This window comes from Equus asinus, chromosome 13 (genome assembly GCF_041296235.1).
Source record: "Equus asinus isolate D_3611 breed Donkey chromosome 13, EquAss-T2T_v2, whole genome shotgun sequence".
NCBI classification, from domain to species: Eukaryota; Metazoa; Chordata; class Mammalia; order Perissodactyla; family Equidae; genus Equus; species Equus asinus.
Genome location: NC_091802.1, coordinates 4078829 through 4106704, shown reverse-complemented (window position 1 = coordinate 4106704; position 27876 = coordinate 4078829). Strand labels below are relative to the sequence as shown.

Below are 27876 nucleotides of genomic sequence, written 5' to 3'. Positions count from 1 at the left end.
TTTAGCAAATTATCTTTTATAAGACACTCAAAGATTACGGAATACATACAATATTGTTGTAGAGTCTCTAGTTTATTATGAAAGGATTCTTCCAGTAAGTACACAGGAACCAAAAGTATCAGTTTATCATTCCTGCTCATATCCCCACCCCCACAGGCATGCCAACAATAACAGTGTTCCTTCGTGGTACCTAGAAAAATTGCCTTCCCCCTAGGCAAACAGCTCTCTGCAAGACTCCTAAGGTGAAAACATCCATGTGTATCTTGTATTTCTATACTTTATATACTGTGAAGCAGTGTGATAAAGCTCTTTCAACACAGCAGCCTACTCATTTAAGGTCACCTGACCAAATATGTTCTCCCACGGCTGAGAGAGAATCTCATTTGTTCCCTACTCTACAAATGAGGATACACACTCAAAAAGCCAGGACTAGGATCCAGGTTAGTGATGATTCTACTGTACCAGCAGTGCATATTAGAATGTCCTGGGTTGCAAAGGAATCAGAGTGCTCAGACAGCACTGACAAGGGGATATATTATTCCTTTCCTCCCCTTTTTTTCACAGTTGTATAGAATCAGATAATATAAAACATACAGTTCACTTTTATTTATAATCAAATGGGTGCTATACTTTCCAAGTGCCTAATTCCCACTTTAAAACTTTATGCTGGATGCTGGTGGCAAACCAAGATAATTACTTTTCCTCCTTTATGCATTCAGTCCCACACTGGGCTTCATGAAATAGATTATAAGAAAAATAACTCACCATAATCCCCCTTTGCCATGAGACAGGTAGCTCTGGTCTGCCAGATATTGATAAAATAAGAGAAGAGAGGGCAGCAAATCAGTGGACCAAAATCTTATGGGAGAGATGCCTGGCTGAATTATCACCGCCCACCCAGAGGAAAACTGGCCCATCCTAATCTGTAGTTACATTTAGACCAGCACGGCCAGCACAAATGTTACAACTGAAACCATCACTTGACATCCATCTTTAGAAGTCATGTATCAGTTGGGAATGAAAGCTTTAAAAATACAAAAACAAAAGTGGCAGTGTTTATATACAACTTGTCCTTCACAAGGCTAAGTTGAGGAAACTTGAATATCAAGGACAAAGTATTTAGGCCATTGATTTGGGTGCTACTGAGACTGGAATAGCTGTTACTGCAAATTCTCTACAACAAAAAGGGATGTAGAGCTTGATAAAATTAAGCCAAATGTCTACTTTTTCTTGACAGCTCAGCCAACTCTTCCCTGATGTGCTGTACAGAAACCTCATCTCTTTTCAGCTCTGCTCGCTTCAGGGCTTCCTGGTAGATCTCTTTTGCTTGTGCATATCGTTCTAAAACAACCCGGAGAGAAGGGAGAATAAGATGAAAATGTATGTTTTCAAAGTGATTCTGAAAGAGATTCTAAAGAGAAAGCACTAGTATTGGTACAGGTCTATTGTGTGCTTATTAAGGGACAGGCTGGTGCTGCCTCATTTCCTCCCCATTTGACAGGCTGGCTGAGAGAGGCTGTAAGCTGACCCAGGTGTAGAGCTCTGACCCAGTGAGTGCTGTGAAAGGGACTAACTGTGCCTTTTCCACTATAGCCCCACAGCCCTTACTCTATCAGCCAAGGACTTCACTGATGGTGGTATGTTTAAGAAAGACCTGTCATTCCAGGTTTCTGAAAATTGTAGGTGAGGCCCTAAACGGCATGGCATAGTATGTCTATCAAACTGATAATTCCCTGTCTTACCAGCTTCACGACTACACTGTGAGGAACAAATTAAGTGGTACGTGTGAAAACATTTAGAAATGAGTAAAGCACTACAGAAATAAGGTACTATCATTGCAAAGTTTTCTCTACCTTGATGTGGTTCAACAGACTAACGCAGGACTATAGAAGTTATATGAATTGGGCACAATGGTACTTCAACCAAACGTGCATTTGTTTTTGTATTATTCAGCCAGCCTTTGAATTCTGGAGCTTCCCCACTGCCCCTTGCCCCCGCTAAAGCAAGTCAGTCGAGCTTCATGGCTCCCTACCTCTGTGCATCAGAACTGCAGCCAGATTACTGAGCAGCATGTGTAGCTCAGGATGCTCTATCTGTCTCGCCAGATCTGAGGCCCTCTGAACATAAACACAGGCCTCATCAAAGCGGCCCTGTGCATCCAGGGTGGTAGCCAGGTCACTCATCAGCACAATGGTCTATACAAAAGAAAAAACAGACAGTTTTTTCTTTAAAAACACCTACAAGGATTTAACATTAATTTGCAGTTTGACAAACTGAATAAATATACTTCAGATTTCATCTTTCCTAGCATTCCACAAAAAGTAAGGGATATCAGCCTTTAACAAATTATGTGCATTTATCATTCACATTGTACAGTGGACAGCATTAGTTTGACCCTCTGGAAACTGATACAAATTACAAAGTAGGGAACAGGATGAATATTACTTATTAATCTAATTATCAAATTAGAAGCACCAAATGAAAAATAGCCAAAAGCAGCTACAATATCCCATTTAAGGTTCAGCAATCTTGAGAAGCCAGGCTCCAGAGCCTGATTGTATTATAATGTCATTCCTGTTGGTGACCCTGAGACTCATCAAGAAGAAATATATCATTGATTTTAGCAAGATTCACATTAATAGTTTTTAAAATTTTGGTACGAAGAGAGGCAGGCCTTACCTCCTCCTCCACTGAAGCCATGCTTTAAGCCCCAGTTCTAGTACTTGGGGATTTCAATTCCACATTTGTCTTCCTATTCCTCAATTGTATTTCAGTAAGGGGACTCAATAATAAGTCCTAAATCCCTTTCTTGAAGATAATTCATAGCCCAATAACTTGTTCTGCCCATCTACCCCAGCCCTGGGACATGTTTAGTTACAACAATTTTTCTGGACATTTTATTTATTTACTTATTTTGGTGAGGAAGTTTAGCCCTGAGCTAATATCTGTTGCCAATCTTCTTATTTTTGCTTGAGAAAGGTTATCCCTGAGCTAACATCTGTGCCAATCTTCCTCTATTTTGTATATGGATGCCACCACAGCATGGCTGGATAAGTGGTGTGTAGTTCCAAGCCGAGGATCTGAACCTGCAAACCCCAGGCCCCTGAAGTGGAGCATGCAAACTTAACCACTACATCACCAGGCTGGCCCCCAGTTACAATTTTTGTGTCTTATGTTTGGGTACCAAGCACTCACAGACACAGTAATCCACTTCTTACCTCTAACAACTTAAATTCATAGACACAAAGAGATGATTTCAATTCAATTCAATGTGTTTACTGTTCTAATAGAAAGGTTTGCATAGTGTGCTTAAATTCTGTGTTAGTGGTTTTTAATTTTTTTAATGCAGTCCCTCCTCCTTTTCCCAACCTTCCCCTGGCATTTTACCTGTGGGGCAAGGGAGGCAAGGATCTTCATGTATTAACCTGATCCTCATAAGACTCAGTATTCTGAAATACTGCGTTGTGTACTCAAGGCCTGGAAGCATGAGTGCCTGGTTAGACATGCCTTTTAGGAAGGTTGCTCTGCTGTGTAAACCAATACTCGTGCAAAACATTCTGAGCAGACCCAGGAAATGATCAGCAGTCTCAAATCCATTTTGAAACAAGTAGTTGTGGGAGGGGGAGTGGTGGTAAGAAAATGAATAGACTAGGGCATGAGGTGATACTCCTAGGACCATCTGCTAATTATCTGTTCCCAATGAGGACGGCATTTCACACGCATAAGAAACCTTTGTTTTACAGTCCTTCTCTCTGTTTTCCTCCCTTACCTGTGGGTGTCTTTCTCCTAATATTTCTTCAGAAATCTGCAAAGCTTTTTCATACATCCTTTGTGCCTGTGACGGCTGCTTGGAGAACAGAAGGTAGTGAGCATAGGCGTCTAAGCACATGCCAAGGAGGAGGCGAGTATTGGCTTTCTCGTCCACTAAGAAGGAAATAAGAGGATTGCTGGGAATAACAACAAGTACAATATCGAAAATGAGGCAGAGAACTGGCCAACCTACCCTCATCATTTTTCTTGTTACCAAGATGCACAGATACTTTAATAGTACAGGTCCCACTGAATGGTTCGTGTTACTTAAGAAGTGCTCCTAACCTTACACTTTGTTACACAAAGGTGACAATTTAGGTGGATTAACATCTAATTGGTTCCTGGACCCAATTCCAACGTGTGTATGGAGGCTTCCCCACACCAGCAAGCAATGCTTAGACACGAGCTGGGTCCAAGAATTCGACTAAATTCTGACACTATCTACCTGTCAGGTTCCGCAGGTTAAGGGTTCAGTCCTACAAGACTGCAACCACCTCCCGCCATACATCAGTCTCAAGCTCAGGTTGTTACCCATGCTTCTGACTGGCTACAGACTGGAGGTTCCCACGACCCTCCTCCTGGGACTTAAGATGCCAGTCACAAGTCAAGGTTACTTCAGACTGGGTATAAATCAGAGGTTCCCAAGATCCCCTCCTTGCGTTCGATTAATTTGCTACAGCGGCTCACAGAACTCAGAGAAACAAGTTACTTATTGTATTACCAGTTTATTATAAAAGGATATAACTCAGGAACAGCCAAACGGAAGAGATGCAGAGGGCAAGGTATGTGGGAAGGGGCACGGAGCTTGCATGTGCTCTCTGAGGGCACCACTGTCCCTCCATGTGTTCACCAACCCAGAAGCTTTCTGAACCCTGTCCTTTTGGGGTTTTATGGGGGCTTCATTACATAGAGGTGATTGATTAAATCATTGCCTTTGGTAGTTGATTCAACCTCCAGCCCCTCTCTCCTCCCCAGAGGTCAGGGGGTGTGGCTGAAAGTTCCAACTTTCTGATCACATGGTTGCCTCCACTGGCAACCAGCCCCCATCCTTAGCTGCTTTCCAAAAGTCATGTCATTAACATAACAAAAGACACCTTTGTCACTCTCAACACTTAGGAAATTCTAAGGGTTTGCGGAACTGTAAGCTAGGAACTGGAGGAAGACCAAATATATATGAGAAATGTATATCTGGATATTTCTTATAAACCATAATACTGTAACATCCAATTTGAAACTAATAATATTTAGCAGAAACAGCTGAAGATAAACTCAAAGAAGGACGAGTTAACAACAACAAAGAAAGTCTAGGACCAATGAAAAAGTTTTAAGGTGCAAAAAAAAACCAATGCTATAAGAAACCAGAGAACACTGAGAATCATTTAAAGAACAGTTAATCCACTTTCTGAATAATCATAATAAAGGTTCAGTGATATAGCACCTCTTGCACACCTTAAAAAATTGACTACACAATGTCTCAAAAAGGATAAAATTAAAACACCTAATGCCACATAAAAAGAATTAAGAGAACACAGATCTACAGAACAGTAACTGATAGCAACTTGCAAAAGTAAAGTCTTGGAGAGACGATACAAATATGATAATGAATGAGCTAGATTACAAGGAAATTCTGCAAACAGCTCAGCTGACAGTCAATGTTTACATAAACGACTTAAAAAAGAGGTTACTTCAGATAATCTTATGTAGTAACAAAACTATCAGACACCCAACTCAAGACGTTCAGTTGGATTTATTTACCAGCAAAGCTACCATTCCTATCAAACAGTTCTCCTTCCACATCTTCAAAGTTTCAGAAAACTTATAAATGGCACACAGAATTTAAAGAAGACTATGCTACCAAATAACAGCAGGACCGATTACTGAAGAGAGGGTTTAAATGAAACAGTGTGGCTGTGGTGGATGAAAATGACTGTCGGAATAATATCAGAGGGTAAGACAAAACAATGAAACTTTGCTTCAAAAAGAAATCCAAAGTTATTTACTTTGGCTTAGTTATATATAGAAGGTAAACGATAATCATCTTCCTAAAATCGAATTAGGAGTAGTTTTAAACAGATCATCTTACAAATTTATTTTCAAAAAATATAAATGAAAATTATATTTATGAATATAACCAATATAAAAAGCAGAACATAAGATGGCACCAACTAAATACCACATGCAAATATACCATATTTCTCTATTAAAAGGAAATACTAAAACAAAAAAATAAATCTAGGAGCACTCTTTTTAAAAAGCTAAGCAAAAACATAAAATCAAGCAGCAGTGGGGCCTGCCCGGTGGCACAGTGGTTTAGTTCACATGCTCCACTTTGGTGGCTCAGGGTTTATGGGTCCAGATCCCAGGCATGGACCTAAACACCACTCATCAAGCCACACTGTGGTGGCGTCCCACATACAAAATAGACAAAGATTGGCACAGATGTTGGTTCAGGGCCAGTCTTCCTCACACACACACAAAAAAACAAGCAGCAGTTTAATATTAACGGTATTGTGAGATAATATAATGGAGAAAGGTTTAGTTAAAATGAGAAGAATGAGACAAATCTCTGTGCTATCTTCCAGTACAAACAAAAAGTCCAAGAAGATAAGCAGTTTGTAACTGTGAGAAGATTTAGAATACCATACAGATGCTAAAATTCATGTTCTTTGAGAACATTTAAAGACAAAGAAAAGAGCTTACCATACACCAAAAATACCACAAAACATAATGTATAGTTATTCCAATTTTGGAAACTCTATGCTTCACAAATGACTGCTGAATCCTATTTCTTGGATTTGTATTAATTCTCTTTCAATATTTTTATATTTTTAAATATGCTCTTTTTACATTTTTCATTTAGAAAACATGTTCAGTACTATAACTCAAATAGACAAGAATAAAGTAACAAGTAATTCTAGTGGAAAATTACCCCTCGTGTCAGTAATGGAAATTGACTAAAATAGAAGAAAAGACAATAAAGCTTTATAGAAAGAATAACTAAGGAGGTAAAATTTCAGCTGTAATATTTTTTCATTGTTAAGAAGAAAACATGTTTTAAATTCATAGCACATTCTGGCTATAATAACATGAAAAACAAATACTTTTAAAAAAATATACTTCTCTAAAAATAGGACCAAAGGAAAAATAAAAAGACTCCATAATAAAACTGTCATGCTGTCAAGTTAAGAGAAAACTTCATAGCTTTAATAAAGTACCAAAAAAGAGTTCCTTTTCTAGGTAATAACATTTAAAACATGGTTTCTTGAAACAGTAATATAAAAACTGCTAGAAATTAGACAAGAACAAACCAGACAGCCTAATAACAGCTGAGAAATAAATTGGGATTGTTTATACAGAGCTCCCCCACAAAGGATTATTTGAATGGGCGGGGGAGGAGCATATTTCTTCAAACTTTAATTATAAATAGTTCTGTTTCACAAATTACGCCTAATGAGAGCAAAAGATGAGCTACCTAAAATCAGCCCATGAAATGAATGAGCTTCATTACAGAAATTTTTACTTAAAATATTAGCAAATGGAATTCTCCAATGCACTAAGAAGATGCCCAAGCAGCATTTATTCTAAGAATACAGGAACGGCTCAGTGTACTTAACGTATCAGTCTATCAAATTAGGCTTGCATAAATGCAGACTAAAAGGAATTTGATAAGGTACTATAAAAACAGGAATAGGGATGCTCCATTAATAAGAAAAAGAGCATCTCTAAATTAGGAAAACTTGAGCACAGGCATCCAGCTCCCCTACCACCACCAACAGAAATCTAGGAAAGTCCACGGTATAAGAAGAAGGAGGGAAGCAGAATCTGAACTAAGGCTTTTGTTTCTAGTAACATGACTGATAATCTGAAAATCCTTTTGCTTCGAATGTTAGAAAAATTATAACAAATATCCTTTCACATGCATAGCTGAGCTCCCAAGAGAGGGAAATCCCAAGGGCCAGAAATTAAGAGTAAGCTAAAACCCAAAGTGGAAAGCCTATGAGTTGATAAAGCAAAAGCCCAGTTTTTTGTTGGTTTTGTGGGGGGCCTGAGTGTCTCTGTAATCCAGAATTGAGTTCTTCAACTTGTCCAAAACAAAGAACTACATCTGAAGCCCCTTGCATAAAACCAAGATGGTCATCATAGGCTACATGTGCTCCGGCCCCAACCCCCTCTCCCCACCACAGAGACCCCCAGGACGTTTGAATGGCTAAGCCTGGGATCTAGATGGGAAAAATGACTACCATGGAAATTTGTAACCATAGGCCTGTGCCACACGCAGTTTGATGTGTAAATTTATACCATCCATTTAGGTGTGGACCTGAGTGCCTGGAAGAAACAAACAAAACCATTCTGGTGTCTCATTTTACAGCTATAAAGCCCTGCTGAAGATGAATTTATAATCCAAAATTAGTAAGCATGAAAATTCATCATAAATGAGAATCAGCAGACAACAAAAAAGGAGGCCTCACCGTCTAGAATTTTAGATAATTGAATAATCACAAAGTACACTAAGTTTAAGATAATTACTTACATATCAAGGATGCTCCACCTCAAAGCTCTGCACTTGTTCCTCCTGTGCCTGTGATTTCCTTCCCCTAGAAGACTGCCACTTGGCTTATTCCCCCCATTCTTCAGGTTTCTTATTAATTAGGCCTTTCCTGACCCCTCTATAAAACGGCATACTGCCCCAATATAGTCCCTATATACATATTCCCTCATATATGTATTTACATAGCACTTAATCATCTTTGGATATATTATCCATTTACTAGATAGTGTTTATTATGTTTTCCTCCACTAGAAATTTAGCTCCATGAGGCGGTGACTGTTTTATTTATAGCTGTATCTCAGTGCCTAGTAATGTGTCTGGCACGTAACAGGCATTTACTAAGTATATCTTGACAGACTGGTTGAATGAATGAACAAACAGAATTAAAAACATAAAAGTACTGAACTGAACATGGAAAAGATATAAGGGAACTAAAAATTAATTTTGAGTCTAGAATTAAACAACACTGGCACTCCATGAACCTATAAAATTCAATATATAGATGTCACTACAGTCAGTGAGAAAAAGATAGACTAATAAACAATCCTGAGCTAAAGCCTGTCCATGAAGGGGGAAAAACTTACATCTCTACCTCACACCATATTGAAAAACAAATTGTAGGTGAATTAAGGACTAAATGTAAAAAAGCCAAATATTTAGAAGAGACTATCTTTCTAACCTTAGAAGGATTTTATTAAACAAGACACAAAAAGCACAAACTATATGGGAAAATACCAAAAGAGTCTATTACATTTAAATTTTAATCTCTGCATGTCAAATGCCCTAAAGTGAAGAGACAGGGCTACAAAGAGATATGTAACCTACAAAATATAAGATGCTCAAATACATAAAGAATTCTTACAAATCATTAAGAAAAAGAAAACGCTTAGAAAAATTAAGCAAATGATATAAACAAAATTTTCAGAGCAGGAAATCTGAATGGCCAATGAATACACGAAAAGATGTTGTATATCTCACTAAAAATCATAAAAATACATTGAAGCCACAAAGAAATTCCATTTCATACCCACCAGATCATCAAAAAATTTTAAGTCCAACAATAACAATAACAAACATATACTTTTCACTTTGTTAGTGAAAATCTACAGTGGTAAAGCCACACTGATGAGCACTTTGGTAATATCTAGTATATGCACCCCAGCAATTCCACTCCTAGGTACATACCCCAGGGAATGTGTCACATGTGTGCACAGAGACAGATCCAAGAATGTTCAAAGAGGTATTATTTTCCAAAGCAAAACATGTAGAACCTCCATATCCATCAAGAGGAGAATTGTAGTATATTCATACAATGAAATACTATACCACAGTCCCCAGTCGCAGTGAATGAACCCATCAGGGCCACCTCTAGCCTGGATCACTCCTTGTGAGGATGGAAAAAAGGCTCCACCTCACTCCTCATTCCCCTACCCCAGTGGATTAAGAAGTAGTCACCCCTTCTGGACAGATCTAACATAGGAGACATGTGGTTTGGCAAGCAAACAGGGCCTCTGTTCTAGGAAAACCGATGCTTTAAGTATCAACATGGAATCTTAACAATATAATGTTGAGTGAAAAAACAAAGTGCAGAAATAATTGTATAATATGATACCATTCATACAAAGTTTAAAAACATATTAACCTCATTTTATATATTTTTTTATTTTTTTTAAAGATTGGCACCTGAGCTAACATCTGTTGTCAATCCTCCTTTTTTTCCTCCTTCTTCTTCTTCTTTCCCCCCAAGCCCCCAAGTACACAGTTGTATGTTCTAGTTGTGAGTGCCTCTGGTTGTGCTATATTGTTTATTGATATATATAATATATAAGTGCAATAAACAGGCATAAGAATGATAAAGACCAAAACCAAATTCAGGATAGTAGTTACACCAAGCAGGAGTACATGGGGGTTTAAACTTACGAAAAAGAATCCTGAAGCACATACAGCAAAATACTTAGATTTGATAAGCTAAGGGGAAGATATTTGTTAAAGTCTCTACAGTTTATTTTTGCTTGAAATCTTTTTAAAAAACTACATCAGAAGAAAAGCACAGAACTGACTTTTCCGAATGATAATTCAGTATTGTGGAATACACACTGGAGAAATTTCCAAAATATAAGCAAGAAAACCAAGGGAGAAGAGGATAAATCTAAGGATGGAGGGAAGAGAGGGCAACATACAGGTAAATGACATTTCTGAATAAAACACCACAGCAAGAAGAACTGTAGCAATAATCAAAGATGTAATATAGAATCTCGAGAACTGGATCTTAAACATGAAGGTTCACAGAATAGGTAAAAGTCATAGAGAGACTAATCCCCTAAGTTTACGCTAATAATAACTTCTGAGTCCTACAAAGGAACCAGGCAGGGGGAAACAGGCTATCTGCAAAAGAAGCCATATAAATTGGCTTCAGAATTCTCTGCAAGAAATCCCACCAGATCACAGAGAAAAAACAAGTGGGGAGAGGGAAAGGTAGAAGAATGTTAAATTGTACTCATCTCATCTTACAGAAGAAACTGAAAACAGAAATTTTTTTTTCTTTGAGTCAAATATGTCATGAAGAAGTTTTTAGGTTACCCCTAATAAAACAGAAAACCATAGCCTTCCTTGCAAAATATAAATGGAGGTTTAGTGAGGAAAAAGTCCCTATAAGAAGGACCTGAGAGCAGAAGTAACAAAAATGGAAAGCATTTTTTAAAATGCAAAAATTAAACCAAATATCACTTTTGATACTAATTTTAAATAGGTTTTAAGATTCTCTATCATAAGACAATGATACTCAGATTAGGTTTAAAAAAAATCCAAACACAGCCTTCTACAAAAGACACAGTGAAAACGAAGTGACTCAGAAAAAGTTTAAGAATAACATACACTAAACAATGGAAAACTAAAATTTCTAACAAATACCTTAAGCAGGACAAAAAAAGAGTAATTTTTCCAAGAAGGGATAACTTACAATGAAGATATATATCTAGGACTGTTTAAATAGCATAGAAATATAGAGGAAAAAAAAATTTTGTCTAGAACAACTGGACAAAATCAACAAGGATACAGAAGACTTGAACACTATAAACCAACTAAAGCTAACAGACATCTATAGCACACTCCACCCGACAATAAAGGAATGAACACATCTTCTTCTCAAATGCACATGCAACGTTCTCCAGGATAAATCATACACCAGGCCATAAAACAAGTCTCAATAAATTCAAAAGCACTGAAATCATACAAAGCATGTCAACAACAGAAAGAAATTTGGGAAATTTACAAATATATGAAAATTAATCAACACACTCTGAAATATCCAAAGGGTCAAAGAAGAAATTACAAGAATTAGAAAATACTTTAAGACAAATGAAAAGAAAACACAACATACCAGAATTTATAGGATGCAGCTAAAGCAGTAGAAGGAAATTTTTGGTTGGAAATGCCTGTATTAGAAAAGAAAGATCTTAAATCAATAATCTAATCTTCCACCTAAGAAACTAGAAAAAGTGCAAACTAAACACAAAGCAAGCAGAAGAGAGATAATAAAAATTAGAGTGGAAATAAATAAAATAGAAAAACAACAGAGAAAATAACCCCAAAAGTTGGCTCTTTGAAAAGATCAACAAAATTGACAAAAACAAAGAAGAAACTATGAATGAAATAGTCAGGAAGGTTCTTTATAAATTGAGAGTGGTAGACATAACACAGAGGAGCTAAAACATTTAACAAATTAGGTTAATAAATTTATCACATTCCAGCAAACTCTTACATAGTACTTAATGAGTACTAGTCACAGTCCTAGAGCATTTACTTCTCATAACAACTCTATAAGGGAGGTTCTACTATTATTCTTATTTTATTGATGAGTAAACCGAGGACAGAGAAGTTAAGTAACTTATCTATAGTCACACTGCTAATAAGTGGAAGAGCCAGAATTCGAACTCAGGCACTTCATGTATTCATGAAACCAAATGTGCCATCAAAAACACTTCAACTTGCAGAAATGTTTTGATTTTTAAAATATGGAAACTGGACCCAGCCCGGTGGCGTAGTGGTAAAGTTTGCGTGCTCCGCTTCAGTGGTCCAGGGTTCACCAGTTCGGATCCTGGGCACAGACCTACACACTGATCATCAACTTATGCTGTGGCGGCATCCCACATAGAAGAACTAGAAGGACTTACAACTAGGATATACAACTATGCACTAGTGCTTTGGGGAGATAAAAGAAGAAAGGAAGAAGACTGGCAACAGATGTTAGCTCAGGGCCAATCTTGCTCACCAAAAAAATAAAAACATATATACATGAAAATGAACGAAACTTTCAGCTCATGGAAAGGAGGAAAGAACCAATGGACAAAAATCTCTTAAAGAGGAAATAAATCCATAAAATTAAGAACTGAGAAAGGACTATCATCTCAGATACATAAGAAAATACTGTAAATTGTGCTTTAAAAATATGATTTCATAAGAAAGTTTCTTTTAGGAACTCCAAAATTCTTTCACCCATGCATTCACTTATTCAACAGATATCTATTAACGCTGTGTTCTTGGCACTGTCCTAGGTACTGAAATCAAATCAAGAAAATGGAAATAACTTAAATATATGAGTAATCAAGGAAGAAGGAAAAAAGTTGCCAGAGAATCAACTCTAAAGGAGATCTGGCCCCCGTGGTTTCATAGATTCTACAACTTTCAAGAAACAGATCAAGGAGTAGATTCCCATGTAACATCCCATACCTATTCAGAACAGAAAATACAGAAAGTATCCCAATTCATTTTATCATACTAATACAATCCTGCAATGACGAGCATAAGAAATAAACTATGGATCTCACATGAGAAAATAAACGCAGGGGGCCAGCCCCGTGGCCAAGTGGTTAAGTTCAGCACTCCGCTTCGGCAGCCCAGGGTTTTGCTGGTTTGGATCCTGGCAGGGGCATGACAGAGTTCAATAGCCCACACTGAGGCAGTGTCCCACATGCCACAACTAAAAAATATACAACTATGTACTGGGGGGATTTGGGGAGAAAAGCAGAAGAAAAAAGAAAATAAAAGAAAGGCAAAAGTTCTAAGTAAAATATCAGCATTAAATACTATCCAGCAATATACTGAACCAGTTATTAGCAAGCCTGGTTTGCTCTAGATATATAATAAATCTATTCATATAGTTTGGCACTAAATTAGGTATAAGACAAAGCTGTCCATCACCTCTATTATTTAATGTTATTCTGAGGTTAAAGCCAATGAACTAAATTTAATAATATACAGAAGTGTAATTATCTGACAGGAAACATTATTTCCCAAGCATAATATATATTTATAATCATAATATAATTATATATAAATATAATTATATATCTGGAAATAGTGTGAATATCAACTGATAAACAAATAGTTTAGTAAAGTGTCCACTTAGAATCAAATTTAACAAAACAGCTGTCACATCTATGTGAAAAAAATCTGTAAGCAAGAGCCATTTCATGCTCCTCAATCTTGGGAGCCTCAATAATGGGAAGACTCAATATTGCAAAGATAGTGAGTGACTTCTCTTGCCAGCAGAGCTGCTATCTGCCCCAGTATCCACTCTTTTCCCACATGTTTCAAGCTCTCTGTCTCATCCTCTGTTAGGAATGGATCCTGATCGGTTTTAGCTAATCATGGTAATCCCATTTCTCTTGCTAAGGACTGGGTTAGAAATGCCATGTAACCCAATTCCAGCCAATGAGAAGTAAGGATAAATCCACTTGAGGGCGTCTAGGAAAGATTACCTTGATTCTAAGAGAAACATCAAAGAAGTCTCCTTTTCCTCTGGACACTGCCATTTCTGGACGAAATTCCTGGGACCTGGTTTAGTCACTTTTCAACCACTAGGGGAGCATGAAGACAAAGCCAACACACTGAGAGTGATAGTGAGGAGGAATGGAAAGAACCTTACTTCAGGATTTCAACGAGCCTTTTATCATCTAACTCAACAGCCTGCCCCCCTTCACCAAACTGCCAGTTACACAAGATACTAAGTGTCCTTACAGTTAATCTAGTTGAAATTTTCTGCTATTTGCAGTAAAATGCTAACTTACTCAGATGGCAATCTCCCAAAACTAATTTATAAATATAATGCAAACCTAATATTCAGTCTCAAAGCACTTTGGGGACTTGACAAAATGATCTAAAATTCACATAAAAAATATCTAAAATTCATGTGAAAAATGAAAACTAAAACGGGAAGAAATTTTGCAAAAGAAGCACGTGAGATATGTATTACCATATAAATCAAATATATAATAACATATAATTCAAATAATGTATAGTCATACAAGCCATCAGATGAATACATTAGAATGGAAAACTCCAAAAGAAATCCAAGCATATACTAACCATAATAATTACATAATGATGACAGAATACTATCTCTAAGAAAGTAACCACTGGGCTGGCCCCGTGGCCGAGTGGTTGAGTTCGCGCGCTCCGCTGCAGGCGGCCCAGTGTTTCATCAGTTCGAATCCTGGGCGCGGATATGGCACTGCTCATTGAGCCACGCTGAGGCGGCGTCCCACACGCCACAACTAGAAGGACCCACAACTAATAATATACAACTATGTACTGGGGGGCTTTGGGGAGAAAAAGGAAAAAAATAAAATCTTAAAAAAAAAAGAAAGTAACTACCAACTTCATAAATATTTATCTGATTTCAAAGTTGAAAAAATATCTTTCTGAGCATTAAGCTCCAGAAGAGCAGGGACTTTTGCCTCACTTGCTCTATTCAAATCCTAGAACAATACATGGCATTGAATAGCTACTCAATTAATATTTATTAAAAATTAGTAAAAATAGGGGCCAGCCCCATGGCCGAGTGGTTAAGTTTGTGGGCTCCACTTCGGGGGCCCAGCGTTTCATTGGTTCAGATCCTGGGCGTGGATATGGCACCACTGGTCAGGCCACGCTGAGGCGGTATCCCACATGCCACAACTAGAAGGACCCACAACTAAAATATACACCTATATACTAGGGGGATTTGGGAAGAAAAAGCACACATACACAAAATAAATTAATAAACATAAACATAAGTGAATTCAAATCTAATTCCAAAAAGATTAAAGACTCATGCAAATCATACTTTGTGATTCACTTATATAAATTTTAAAAAGAAACGTGCAAAAACTAAACAATATCTTTGTAAGAGATAGAGAGGTAAAACTAAAGAAAAGCAAATGAACGATAAAAATTCAGGAGCGTAGTGTCTCTGGGGCAGGAATGGGACTGGGGCCAGGCACATAAGGGCTTCAAAGGTACTGTAATGTTGGGTCACTGCCTGTTCTCTTCATTCTTTAAACTACACAAATGTTAGTTTCACATTTCTTTTTAATTAAAAAAAACCCAACTCCTCTGAACTCTACAGATACAAGGGAAAAGAAAAAAGCCAACAGGATAGAGCTAATATTCTTACAAAAAAGCACCAACAGATGATCAGTCTCACTGCTTATCAAAGAAATGCTAGTTAATGCATCAATGCCAAATCATCAACCTGACAAAGTTATAAAAATTAGTGAGTTTTGGGGAGAAGTGGCACACTGCCTTATCACAGTAACAAAAGCTAATAAACACTAACACTTTTTGAGTAGGTACTACGTACTAGGCATTGTTCTAAGTGCTTTACATATATTAACTCATTCAATCCTCCTAACAGTATTACTCTTAATCCCATTCGAGGATCAAAAGCACACAGAGATTACTAATCAACCGAAGTCACAAAGCAAATAAATTAGCAGAACCAGAAAATGTAAATTAATACAGTACTTTTAAGGGCAATTTTGCAATATTCCTCAACAACCTTAAAATGTACTATTTTTGAGCTGGAATTTCAATGCTAAGAATCTATCCCAAAGAAGCAGATCTGGACACCACTTTATGTCCAACAACAGAAGATTGGACTATTATGCAGATACACCATTTTGGATTGAACATATGCATTTATCTCCACTCCCTCCCAAAACACCATTAAAATCAAGGTTAAAGAATGGAAAAGATATAAAGCTACAAGGAAAAGAAAAGTAGAGAAGAATCAAGGGAGACAACAGAGATCAAAAAATTGTGGGACATGAAAAGCAGAGAAAAAAGTGGTCTATGCCAGTGATAACCAAGCCAACTGGTACCCTAGAACCCCAGAAAAGCTTAGGAATTAAAGCAAGCAAGTACAATGGTTATGAGAACAATTTGTCATATACACAAAAAACAAGCAACAAAAAACTCTAGTTAATTACTGACTTCAGAGAAAACAAAAGGTTGTACACAAAAGAAAATGTAATTATGTAATCATGTTACTTGCCTCAGCAGCTAATACTATTTATACATGATAATGTAGGCACAACCAAAAAGTGTGCTAAATCTTCACTTTTCTGTAAGTCAATAGATTCTAAAAATAATAAATCAAGAAACAACAACTTTATATGTTATTTAGAAACACAAAGAAAATAGAAGAAATTGATTAAGAGTTGAAAATAACTCTAGGAAGAGGTATGGCAAGGACTTGCTTTTTTAAAGTAAGTCTTACAATAGTCCTTGACTTTTTATACTATTAGGTAATATCAGAAAATAATTTTCAAAAGAAAAATAAAAATTTCTTGCAAAAAATTATAGAATATTCACAAAGACACAAATAAAACCTAAATCTCTGGGGCTGGCCCCGTGGCTGAGTGGCTGAGTTTGCACACTCCCCTTCAGTGGCCCAGGGTTTCACCGGTTTTGATCCTGGGCGCGGACATGGCACTGCTCACCAGGCCATTCTGAGCCGGCATCCCATATGCCACAACTAGAAGGACCCACAACTAAAATATACAACTATGTACCAGGGGGCTTTGGGGAGAAAAAGGAAAAATAAAATCTTTATAAAGAAAAAAAAAACAAAAAAACCTAAATCTACCAACCAGAGATAACCACTATCTCTATTTTGGTATCATTCAGCCCTTGTTCTATGTCTGTGTTTAATTTACATATTTTAGAAAATTAGGCTCCTCCTTACTGTTTTGAAATCTGCTATTTCACTTAATCTTTCATGGGCATTTCCTCAGTAACTACATATATATCTACAATATGAGGAACAAAATGAGTACCCTAGACCAAGTTTTCACATGATGTCAAGCAATATACTCTTGGGATAGTTAGTCATGTCAATAAAAAGTAGATAAATTTGATAATGGATTTGCTTTGTTCAAAGCTGAGTGGGAATGTATTTCTTCAGAAAAAATAAGATTAAGAATAATGTAGCAAATTTTCTTTATTGTATAACTAGTAAAATGTAAAAGTAATGTTTATAATAGGAATACTTTGCTCTCTCCAACAAGAAAATCTTTGCCAGGAAAAAAAAGAAGTGTGTTCACAATATAGTACTAAAAAAAAAGAAATCAGGTTACAAAGTAGTCTATACAGTATGATCCCTAATTTGTTTCATAAAATGTAAACAGCACAGGGGGAAACAAGTCTGGAAAGACATACACCAAAGCATAAACAGCTCTTTCCCGGTAGCATGATTAAGGATGATCTTTATTTTCTTCTTAATGCTTTTCTAAATTTTCTTCAATGCGCTGGTACTACTTTTGGAATCAGAAAAGACAGCTTTATACTCTCAAGAAACTGTCCAAAGTCAATGCTATAAATGAAAGATAGCAAGGGTGTGGACAGTTCAAAAGTGACTTATTTGATAGTTAGACTTGTTTTTACATCTTCTGTGAACTTCCTCCACGCGTTTTCACACTGCACTGAAACTTTATTTACTTGGTGTTTGTTGGGTCTTTTGTTCTTTCACTCAACAATTATTAAGACTCTATTACGTGCCAGGCGCTGCTCTAGGTATCGAGGGCTTAGCAGTGAACAAAACAGATGAAGTCTATCCCTCTTTGATATGGAAGATAAATACTAAAAACATTTAAACAAAAATATATTTTTAGTGGCATACAAACACAAGCACACAACACACACACACAAACCTACTTTCAAGTGTGATGAAGAAAAGCAAAGAAGGATAAAGGGGTAGAGAGACACTAAGGTGGGAAGACACAATTGTTTTAGGCAGGGTAGGTCTCCTGAGCAGAGAACTGAATGAAGACAGCTAGCTAGGTAAAGATAGGGGAGAACAGGCTAGGTGGAGGGAACAGCGAGTAAAAAGGCCTTGAGACAGCAATGAGCTTGGAATGTACAAGAATAGTGAGAAAAAGAGCAGTGTAGTAAAAGTGGAATGAGCAAGTGGAAGAGCAGTAGTAGGTGATGCAGAAGAGCTACGTGGGGGTCAGATCATGTAGGGCCTTACAGGGCTGTACAAGGATTCTCAATTTATTCTAAAGGGGATGCAAAGGCACTGAGTTCTTAAAGGATCACTCTGCCTACTGTATGGATAACAGATTGTGTGAGGGAATGAAGGGAAGCAGGAAAACCTGTGAGGAGATTATTACAGGTGTCCAGGCAAGACACAATGATGGCCTGGACCAAAGTGGTAGGGCAAGAGGATGAGATGTGGTCTGACACGGATATATAGGGGTTTTTTTAATTGAAAGCAGTTCAAAGAATTGAGTAACTCTTTTTTTTTCCTTAAAGGTATGCTTTTTTTTTGGTGACAGCTAACATCTGTTGCCAATCTTCCTCAATTTTTTTTTCTACCCAAAGCCCCAGTACATAGTTGTATATCCTAGGTGTGAGTCCTTCTAGTTCTTCTATGTGGGATGCCACCACAGCATGGCTTGATGAGTGGCGCGCAGGTCCACATCCGGGATCCAAATCGGCAAACCCCAGGCCACCAAAGCAGAGCACACAAACTTACAGACTCAGCCATGGGGCCAGCCCAGACATGGATATATTTTGATGGTTGAGCCAATATAACTTGCTGATGAATTACATAAAGGGAATGAGACAGAAATTTTAGATGATTCTTAGGTTCTTGGCCAAAGCAACAGGGTGAATGAATGGTAGTGACATTTACTAAACTGAGGCTGACTGCTGGAGAAACAAGTTTGTGAGTGGCAGAAATCAAGAGAAACCATTTCAGACATGTTCAGTGTGAGAGGACTGTTAGACATTCAGGTCAAGATGGCAGGTAGACAATCTTACCTATGACTCTGCAGTTCACATGCAAGTTGGGCATGAAGATGTATAACTGACATTTAAAGGTATAGGACTAAATGTTACCTCTTAGGGTGTGAGGGCAGAGAGAAAAGAGATTGGCCAGAGACAACCCTGAGGTCCACTAACTTTAGAGGTGGCAAAGGGAAAGGCAAGTGACCAGTGAGGTGTCACAGAAGCCAAGTGAATAAAGTGTTTCCAGTAGGAGACAGTGATCACCTGGATCAGATCTGCTAAGAAGTATAGTAAGTAAGATAAGGATTGAGAACTGATGACCTTGACAATGGATGTAGAGTGATGCAGGAAAATAATTGGTTTATGTTCAAGAGGGAACTAGAAGACAACTGCGTACGGACAACTCTTTCAAGGCATATTTACTGCTTTAGGGACAAGAGAATTGACCACTGTATCTCTAGCATCTTGCTAGCTCTTGGCATAGAGTAAGTGTGAAATAAGTGTTACTGAATTAATGTCAAATCTGAAAATTCCCAATACTTCAAATCATATTGAGAAACTCGAATGGGTGAGAGCTAGAGAGCTTCCTGCCCACCTCATTCTGTTCCCAGCATAATTCTTTAGGCTCTTGATTTTAGGAAGACCCTCCATAATGAGGATGAACAGCAAAATCATAAGCTTCTCTTTCTCTTTCATAACTTGGTGTGTATCTGAGACAAAAAGGTAATTAATTAGCATTGTGACTGGCAGCTGAACCAAGAAATGAGAGAAAGATCTCCAATTTCTGCTCCCCAATTTTCCAGAGGTTATATATAATAAAAGTCAACAGGCAAATTATAAACATGTCACCAAGGGGTTAAAAAAAAAGAACAGTGGTCAAGTCATTTAAACAAAATATCTTAATCCAAATCCTCTGCTGAGACCTTAAAAATAGGCATTATTTTACAAAATGGGGAATTCTACCCCCCTCCCCCTCGCCTCAATTCAGACACCTTTCCCTTCATCACAGCATAATAGTGAAGCCTTTGCAGCAAAAAGGCAATCTCCAGAAAACAGTCAGCTTTCCCTACCTGACAAAATGTCTTCTGCTAATTCCTTTTCTCTTTCAATTTTTTCCTCTAGAGTTGAAATGCAGAATTCATAGCCAGCAAGAGCAAATTCCTGTCTGTAAAGCAAAGATTAGTAATTGACCGTTCACCATTTCACAAACTCCTCTTCTACCCTCATTTTCCTAGCTTGGGTTTGAGCATTATCAATCAAGGAAGTGTAACATGGGAAGAGAATTTTGTTTCAAGTCTCTAAGGGGTGTCAATCTGCCACTTCTCAATAGGTTTTTTTTTTAGTCACCCATTTAATGTAACTTAAGACATAAAAAGCTAGGAATGCTGCCATAGTTTTGTTTTTTTTTAAAGATTTTTATTTTTTCCTTTTTCTCCCCAAAGCCCCCCTGGTACATAGTTGTATATTTTACTTGTGGGTCCTTTTAGTTGCGGCATGTGGGATGCCGCCTCAGCATGGCTTGATGAGCGGTGCCATGTCCACGCCTAGGATCTGAACCAGCGAAACCCTGGGCCACCAAAGCAGAGCATGCAAACTTAATCACTCGGCCATGTGGCCAGCCCCTGCCACAGTTTTAGTAACTGACATAACCAGCAGTTTTCATCATCTCCCACTAAGTTTCAAGTGAGTCAGTTTCTCCGTTTATGAAAAGTCTTACACCTGCTCAAAGTAAAACTAGTATGAACAGAGGCTAAGGCCACCCAGCACTAGGATTCTAACTACTGACCTCATACAATTTCTGGAGAGGTTTACTAACTTTATACTTCTTCCAAGCTGCAGGTCTTTGATAAAAGTTTCTTTTACAGAAATGGAACTTCTAGCTATGGCACTAGAAGGCATTTAGCCCTACTCTAGCCCTGGACTCAGTCAAGTGTAGAGGACACCCAAGCAGCAGGCAGACTGACTCTGGATAGAACAAGTTGTCAACTGCTGGTTTCTATAAAGAGATGCGCAGAAACATGACAGAAATACCTTCTCCATCCAGAAGCTCAGCCCTGGTTCTTGCTCTTCCATTTTGACTCTAGTTCCTTACCAGAAGCAGCACTACAAAGCTTACCCCTTCTCTTAGTGCTTTGGCAGGGGAGAAGAAATGACCCAGAAGAACACAAGCTTCCCCAGACCAAAACCTTGGCAGGAGGGATCCTATCCAGCCACAGAGCAAGGGGAGGCTGCCCACAAGATGCTCCCAGTCAGAGAAAAATGTCTATAAACAACTCCATTCCTACCTAGTATCAGCCTTTCTAAGCCTCAAGATCTGGCCACAGATTTTCTGGTCTCATGCTTCTCTTAACAAAACAAAATGAAAAAACACTTTTGAGGAGTGTATAGAGTAACTTACAGGCTAATTATTAGTGGCTATTACACAAGCTTTCCCCTCTACAAGACCATGAATTTGTCTTTCTCTCCAGTGTTATTAGCTCTGAGCCTCTTCTTACTCTAGAAGTTCATACTACATCAACATCTAGTCCTGTTTGTTACTCCTCCAAGGGAGACTGATCACAGCTGCAATGCTCCCAACACAGCCAACCTCAAAGCTCCTCAAAAGACGTGAAGTCAGGGGCCAGCCTTGTGGCCAAAGTTTCACGTGTTTCACTTCAGCGGCCAGGGTTCACAGGTTTGGATCCCGGGTGCGGACCTACTCTACTCAGCCATGCTGTGGAGGTGTCCCACATACAGAGTGGAGGAAGACTGGCACAGATGTTAGCTCAGGGCTAATCTTCCTCAAGCCAAAAAAAGAGAGGAGGATTGGCAACCGATGTTAGCTCAGGGCAAATCTTCCTCTCACACACAAAAAAGACTTGAAGTCAAAGGCCCTCAGAAGTTCTAGCCTCTGGTGTCCAAACAAACGCAGGGAGACTAAGCAGGTCCTGCTGAGAATGAAAGGAGCTGGTGACTAGGGAATAGGGACCAGTGCCAGAGCCCTTGGCCTAATCGAGCACTCTTTCTATAGCACTAGGCTTTATATCATTCCAAACCTCTGGTATCCAACTTCTGCAGCAACTAAAAACCTAAAGAAAAGCTAGTCTTAGGTCTTCCCTTAAATTTACCCAAAAACATAACTCTAGAGGAGTTGTCTGCTTACATCCTAGGTATTTCTTCTTTGAACTCCACCTAGAGAGAATGAAAGGCACGAGGCCTCACTTACCAGTACTCCTGACATTGGGCACACAATCGAATTGTTTTCTAAAGCTTTTCTTGTGTAGCTGACAAGATGTTTTCTTCTTTATACAAATTTAGACTCATCTAACACTTTTAAATTAGCACCAACTTCCTGTCCTACTTATCCAAAGGTCTCTCCTTTACTCCTAGATATTTCCCCTTCCTAAAAACCTAGCTACCTGATCTCTACGTGCCTTAAAAAAAAGAGCCCACTGAACTAACCACTTACACTCCCACAGCAATTTTCTCATCGTTCAACTTTATACCTAACTTCCTGCTTTGTTGATACTTAATCAGCAAAATGGTTTCTTCAAAGTATATTATCCCTGGCAGCTTTTACATTGCCCCCTCCTCTTCAAGGAAGAGCTACACTAAAGTTCTGCCTATAACTTCCTTTCCCAGTTCAAGAAGGAATAGAAAACTTGATTAGCTTTGCCACAGTGCACCAGAGGTGTGAGGGCTACCTGCCCCGCTCAGGAGGCTAATGGAAACAGCAGGGCAAAACTGGAAAGGACTAAGATTTCAGAGATGAGAGACCGAACACTTTGAGAGTGACACCCAATTTTCTGGCGACTCAGATGATTAACAGGTAAATGAAAATCATATGACATCCCAGGGGCAAAGGTTTCTGCCCACAGCCCTACCGACCAGCTGCTGCCACACCTAGATTCTGACTATACTTACCTGTTCTGAGCAGCATAGATACTGGCCAGCTTTAAAGAGATTTCAATTATTGCATTGTCTTCCTGTTGGGGAAAAGAAAAATGAAGGAAATTCATGACAAGTAAAATTCCCTCCCTCACAGAATATTTCAGATCAACGTCTAGACTGACTTTGGCCTGAAAATCTTTATCCCTTACCATAGTCTTTATCCTTTTGGAGGAATTAGACAACTTTGAATTCCTCTGCTACCATGCTTTTGCATGAATGAAAGACTGACAGTTTTTATACAGATCCTGGGGGGAAAACCCACCTTTTTTGTCCAAAGTACACGTTGGGGGCTAGGTGGAGTTTTCAGGAAGCAAGACTATTGTGAAAACTGCTTCATCAAGGGCCCAATCCTATGCAACGTCCTTACCTGTTGCGTGCCCCCTCCAAGCAGGTAACTCATTGTTGCCTTAAAAAGTTTTTCCGCCTAAAAGCATAAGGCAAAGATTTTTCTTTTACTTGGATCCCAATAGAGACATAACTCTGGATTCTAAGTACTAGTCTGATGCATCATTCCTTGTAAAACACAACATACACACACTCACATACACACAGCAAGGTGTCCTTGTAATGGGAAAAGACTAAAATACCGGGACCCCACATCCTCTGGGCACTTTGCAAACTATCCTGTGATGAGTAGAAACCAACTTCAAAAATTAACTTTTCATCCAAACCCAATGTGGCAGAGACTGCAAAGTATTCCCTAATGTTCACTCTTCTCTTCATCTTTTAAGTTAGAGAATCTCCTCAATTTTTAATAGGTCAGCCTCCTTTGAAGTTTGGTGTGGTCATATGATGAAGCTTTGGCCAAGAGATGCAAGCAGAAGAAAGCGTGAACAATTTTTAAATTTTATTTTATACGAAAGCTTCTTGCTCTCCATCTTCTCTTTTTTCCTTCCTGCAAGCTGGAGGTGAGCCAGTTTACCTATGCAGATGAGGACATATCTTAGAAGGAACCTGGGCTTCTGGACCAGTTCAAGGTGCAGAGATATCTACCCATCTTCAGTGTTTAGCCCCCTCCAGACTAATGCATTAAAGAGAAATATACCGCCTTCTTGTTTGAATCACCCTATGTTGGAGTCTCTTTGTTACTGCAGCTTAACCTGTACCCTTATTAACAGAGTTTCCTTGAGAGTAGTCTTTCATAAATTCAAGATATTACAAAGTAATTTACTTACTTACATCTTCAAGCTGACCCCGTATATATGCTAAGTTGGCCATCTGAAAGCAAATTACAAATTGTTTTTCAGTTTAGAGCACAGTGTTCCCACTTATTTCAAAACCTTTAAGCTAAAGACTCCTTTCTGCTTTCAACCTCTAAATAAAAAAAAACAGTTCAGGGCCTGGCCCAGTGGCACAGCAGTTAAGTTCACACGTTCTGCTTCGGTGGCCTGGGGTTCCCCGGTTCAGATCCCAGGTGCGGACATGGCACCATCTGGTAAAGCCATGCTGTGGTAGGTGTCCCACATATAAAGTGAAGGAAGATGGGCATGGATGTTAGCTCAGGGCCAGTCTTCCTCAGAAAAAAGAGGAGGATTGGCAGCAGTTAGCTCAGGGCTAATCTTCCTCAAAAAAAAAAAAAAGAAAAAGGTTCAGAGAGGAGCCTGGCCAGTGGCATAGTGGTTAAGTTTGTGCACTCTACTTTGGCGGCCCAGGGTTTGCCAGTTTGGATCCAGGGTGCGGACCCACACACCACTTATCAAGCCATGCTGTGGCAGGCGTCCCACGTATAAAGTAGAGGAAGACGGGCATGGTTGCTAGCTCAAGGCCAATCTTCCTCAGCAAAAAGAGGAGGATTGGCAGCGGATGTTAGCTCAGGGCTAATCTTCCTAAAAAAAAAAAAGGTTCACAGAGAAAAGTATATCACTAATCTGCTAGAAGCAAAGTACAGCAATGGCGTAAGAGTAAATAACTGCATATACTCTGATGATGACAAACCAAATCTAAATCCACTCATCAATGAAGAAACAAATATCATCAAATTTGATCTGGGATTGAGACTTCTCATAAGTGACACCCCAAGGGTAATAAAAATTGAAATCAAAAGAAACCTAATAAAAACAAAAAACCAAAGAGCTTTAGGACATCCTGAAGGTGAGGAATCTAAATCAGGAGAGCTAACAACCCTTCTCTTGCATCCACCCTTCATCATCACGGGCTCAGATTGGTTAGGAGAGTTACCAAATCATAAGTGTAAGTGATGGCCTTCTTGTTTTCACTCTCATAGGCAAGACGAAGAGCGTCATGCAAAATTAACTCAGCCTCTTCTGGCTCATCTTTCATGATGCTCAACTGAAAAAAAAACAAAGAAAATGAAATGTAAAGAAAGCAGATGCATGTACTACCAGACAGAAATGGATAAGGCAATACATCCCAATATATACAAGGAAGCTATTCATTCATTCATTTAAATATTTATTGAATTCCTACTATGCACCAGGCGTTACGTCTATTACAGTGACACTGGAGGTCAGCCTTTGTTGCAGCTATGTGTGGCTATATGATGAAGTTTTGGCCAACAGATGCAGGCAGCAGGAATGTGAGCAATCTTTATATCATACTTTATAAGAAAGCTGCTTGCCCTACACCCTCTTTCTCTCTTCCTGCAGGATGGAAATGATCTTGTAGGACAAATAAGCTTAATTACTACTAATGATAAGAGCTATGAAGAAAAGCAATGGAAAGGAACAATAAGGGGCCACCTCTAAATGGGAGTCAGAGAAACCTTCCAAGGAAGTGACAGTTAAACTAAGGTAGGAAGGATGAGACAGAGTCAGGCGAATAAGAATGTATGGGGGGAAATGACCCAAACAGAGAGTAGGGAATGAGTGAAGGCCCTACACGTTGAAGAGAATGGTTTTTCAAGAACCATTCAAGAAATGAAAGGAAAGAGATGTGAAGGGAGGACGTGAGCCAGAGTATTACTGCCAAACAAGTGAGCAAGGTAGGGTGCTGTAGATCATACAGAGCCTTGCAGGCCATGCCAAAGAGTTTGGATTTTATCATAAATGCAGTGGGAAGTCATTCAAAATATCTGGGCAAGAAGGTGATATGATCTGACTTACATTTAAAAATATCAATCTGGCTGCTACATGGAGAATGGATTGTAGGGGGACAATAGAGCAGGCAAGACTACTAGATAGCAGGCTGCAGCAACGTGGCTAGTGTGACAGCAGCAGAGACAGAGAAAAGGGGGTAAATTTGAGAAACATTTTGGATTTGGTGGTAACAGGAGTGCTGCTGGACTATAAGTGAATCAGGAGGTGAGGGTAAAGTATCAAACGTTTTAGGAATGACTATGAGGTTTCCAGGCTGAAAAATTGGGTAGATGGAAGTCAAGAGAAGACGGTGAAGGAACTTGTTCCAGAGGCATTTAAGATCAAGAGTTTAGTTTTGGGCAGGTCAAGCCTGAGACGTAGGAGGGGCCTGCAAGTGAAGACGGCATGTCAGTAGCACACTGCGGTATGGGAATATAAATTTGGACGTTGCTGGTTGGCATCCAGGCAGTACTTAGCACAAGGGAAGAGATGCCATAACCTGGGGAGAAGAGAAAACAGAAAAGATTGTGGAGAAAAGGAAGAGTTTAAAAAGAAGAGAACCAAACCGCGCATAACCAACACTAAACTGCAATTTCAGAGCGCTACATGTGTGTAAAATTCTCTATGCCAGTCCTTTCAGCTTGACTGGTTCACTGACAGAAACAACTACAAAACATTTCCGCAAATTTTCTTTGGATAAAAGGGCGATGCCCGTGCTGCCATCTCCAGCTCCCCTCGAGACTGCAGCAGTTCCACTGCAGGCGTTCGAGTCTGACCAGCCCAGATGGCTCCCAACCCCCGCCCCCACGACCCACCTTATACCGGGGAGTCTACCCTCGGGGCCTCCACTGAGTCCTCGGGGAACCGGAGAGGACTGGGCAGCCACAGGCCGCCGGGCCCCGCGCACACGGGCCGCCTCACCTTGGCTCGCTTCAGCAGCTGGATGATCTCGGCCTCGGCCTCGTCCGCCGCGTCCCCGGCGGCGGCCCCGCCCGCTGCCGGCCGCTCCTCCGCCGCGGGCCTCGAGAACCAAGAGAGGGCTGCGGGAGGGGGCCCTGAGGTCACCGCGCGGCCCGCGCCCCGACCCCCGCCAGGACGGCCCCGCCCGGCCCGCGCCTCTCACCTGCCAGCAGCGGCAGCAGGCCCGGACCCCGGCCGCGCGGCGCGACGCGGGAGGGCGGCACTTCCACCTCAGGCAGCCGGCCTCCTGCCGGCCCCGGGAGCGGGCGCGCCGGGCAGCCCCGGCACCGCCGCCCCGCGGCCCGCAGGACGCCTCGGCCCAGGCTCTGGATGAGGAGCCGGTACATGCCCGCGCCGTGTCCTCTGCGCACTGCAGGCGCGACCGCACCGTGGGACGCCCCGCCTCCGACGCCGAGCGCCCGCCGGATTCGTAGGGCCGGGACGTACCAGGAGGAGTCGTCGTTGCCGCCCGCGTGCGCGGTGACGCACGCCGACGTCACTGCGCCTCTCTCCATCCCCGGCCGGCGGCGGGAATGCCCC

The 27876-nt window shown here is 39.8% G+C and overlaps 1 protein-coding gene across 4 annotated transcripts; it reads right to left on the bottom strand.

Annotated features, from left to right (window-relative positions):
* Window positions 1-53: 53 nt before the first annotated feature.
* TTC19 (tetratricopeptide repeat domain 19) lies at window positions 54-27851 on the bottom strand. Of its 4 annotated transcripts, XM_044745506.2 has the most exons (11): window positions 27500-27851; window positions 27298-27416; window positions 25520-25630; window positions 24521-24559; window positions 23709-23765; window positions 23315-23376; window positions 20482-20576; window positions 11739-11793; window positions 3770-3947; window positions 2033-2195; window positions 54-1341 (listed from the first exon to the last, which is right to left on the bottom strand). In XM_044745506.2, exons 1-11 carry the CDS (start codon window positions 27849-27851, stop codon window positions 1208-1210), a joined length of 1365 nt encoding a protein of 454 aa, XP_044601441.2. In that variant the 3' UTR covers window positions 54-1207. The 4 variants fall into 4 exon arrangements, with proteins under 4 accessions (XP_044601441.2, XP_044601440.2, XP_044601442.2 ...); XM_044745505.2 differs by lacking the exon at window positions 11739-11793 and having other exon boundaries at window positions 3770-3924; window positions 27500-27727; XM_044745507.2 differs by lacking the exons at window positions 11739-11793; window positions 20482-20576.
* Between the last annotated feature and the right edge of the window lie 25 nt (window positions 27852-27876).